Consider the following 1,793-nt stretch of genomic DNA (forward strand, 5'->3'; position numbering starts at 1 on the left):
AGAAGCGGTCAATGGACCGCAGGTGCGGAGGTGCTGGAGGCAGAATGGTTCTTTTAAAATCGGGATTTGGCCTCTTTTTTTTGACGAAAATTTGCTTTATATTTCATCAAAAAAATCATTACATATCCAGATTAATGCTGACCATTAATCTCTAATAACTATTGACAAGGTAGTTCTGTCTATGCATGTACTACTGAAAACTAGTAACTAAGGCATTTTATTTACAAGTTCCAACCCTTTTTTCCACTTAATCTTCTTCCTTCCTTGGATGTGTATATGCATTGCCACTTCTCTACAAACTTCATCAATGTTGTATCTTCCTTTGTTGAACCGCATTGAATTTCTCTCACGCCAGATACAGTACATGACCATTGCAAAAGATGCTACAGTCATTTCTGCCTTATATTCTTTCTTCTTGGCTATGTTGTTCATCCAGTTCAGTTCTTGGCTCCAGTCACCTATCTGCCTTGTATGTCCCAGCCATTTCAGTATCCTGTCCCAAAGCTCTCTGGTATTTTGACAGCCAAAGTATAGATGTTCAAAAGTTTCCTCAGCCTTTCCACAAAAAATACACTCTGCTTGCACTTGTATGCCAAATTTAATGAGTCTATCCACAGTTGCTATCCTTTGATTAGTGGCAAGCCACATGTGGAACTTGAATCTAGGATGTATCTGGGAGTGCATGTGAATACTCTTCCATTCAACCTTACTGAATTGTGGTTGCATCTGGATATATGCCTTGTGGATATGGAATTTACCTTGCTTCACAAAGTTCTCCAGAATGTCTGTAATCCTCTGTTGATCTGTCCTTATTTTCATAACTTCATCTCTTGCATCCATGATCTTTCTGACCACCCATGCTGCTGCTTTGGGTGTAGGAGTCTCTTCAATCTGTTTTCTCTTTATGTAGTAGGTGTGTGCCCACTTAATCCATAAAGAATCCTTCTTCATAGCAAGCGCCCATAGGTGTTTTAAGACTGCTGCCTTGTTCCATATCCTTATGTTCATCACATTCAATCCACCTGCTGACTTAGGTTGACATATTTTATCCCATGCAATTAGTGCTTTCCTAGAGAATTCATTTGAACCAGTCCACAAAAAGGTCCTGCATAGAGTCTCTATCATCTTCATAATCTTCTTTGGGATTAAGAATATTTGGGCCCAGTAAGTTTGAACTCCAAATAGGACTGATTTGATAAGTTGAACTCTTCCTGAGTAGGAAAGCATCCTTGCTGACCAGCATCTGATTCTCTCTGTTATCTTCTCAACTAATGGCAGGCATTGGTGTATGTTGAGCTTTCTTGCAGACAGTGGTACTCCCAGGTATTTGAATGGTATACTGCCCTCTGCATATCCAGTAAGCTGTATCAGTTCTTCTTTGGTATGTTGTGAGACTCCTGCAATATAAATTGAACTCTTTTCAGCACTAGCTTGCAATCCTGATGCTTTTGAGAACTTGTTGAAAATGTTCTGCAATGCAGTAATTGATTTTTTGTCACCCTTGCAAAACATTAAGAGATCATCAGCAAAGCAAATGTGTGTCACTCCCAGCTTCTTGCATTTTGGGTGGTATCTGAATTCCTTCTGCTTAGCTAGTGTGCTCATCTCCCTCTGCAAATACTCCATAGCAATCACAAACAGATAAGGAGACATTGGATCTCCTTGTCTGAGGCCTCTCTTAGCAGGGAATGGCTTAGTAAGTCCTCCATTGAGTGTTAAGGAATAAGATACTGTTGTCACACACTCCATGATCCACCCTATAAACTTCTGTGGAAACCCCAATCTGTGAACAT

The 1,793-nt window shown here is 40.0% G+C and overlaps 1 protein-coding gene across 1 annotated transcript; it reads right to left on the reverse strand.

The window, feature by feature from the left end:
* Positions 1-207: 207 nt before the first annotated feature.
* On the reverse strand, positions 208-1,749 carry LOC109222707. The gene has a single exon (XM_019387028.1). The coding sequence runs from the start codon at positions 1,747-1,749 to the stop codon at positions 208-210; it is 1,542 nt and encodes a 513-aa protein (XP_019242573.1).
* Positions 1,750-1,793: the final 44 nt, after the last annotated feature.

This window comes from Nicotiana attenuata, unplaced genomic scaffold, assembly GCF_001879085.1.
Source record: "Nicotiana attenuata strain UT unplaced genomic scaffold, NIATTr2, whole genome shotgun sequence".
Classification (NCBI taxonomy): domain Eukaryota; kingdom Viridiplantae; phylum Streptophyta; class Magnoliopsida; order Solanales; family Solanaceae; genus Nicotiana; species Nicotiana attenuata.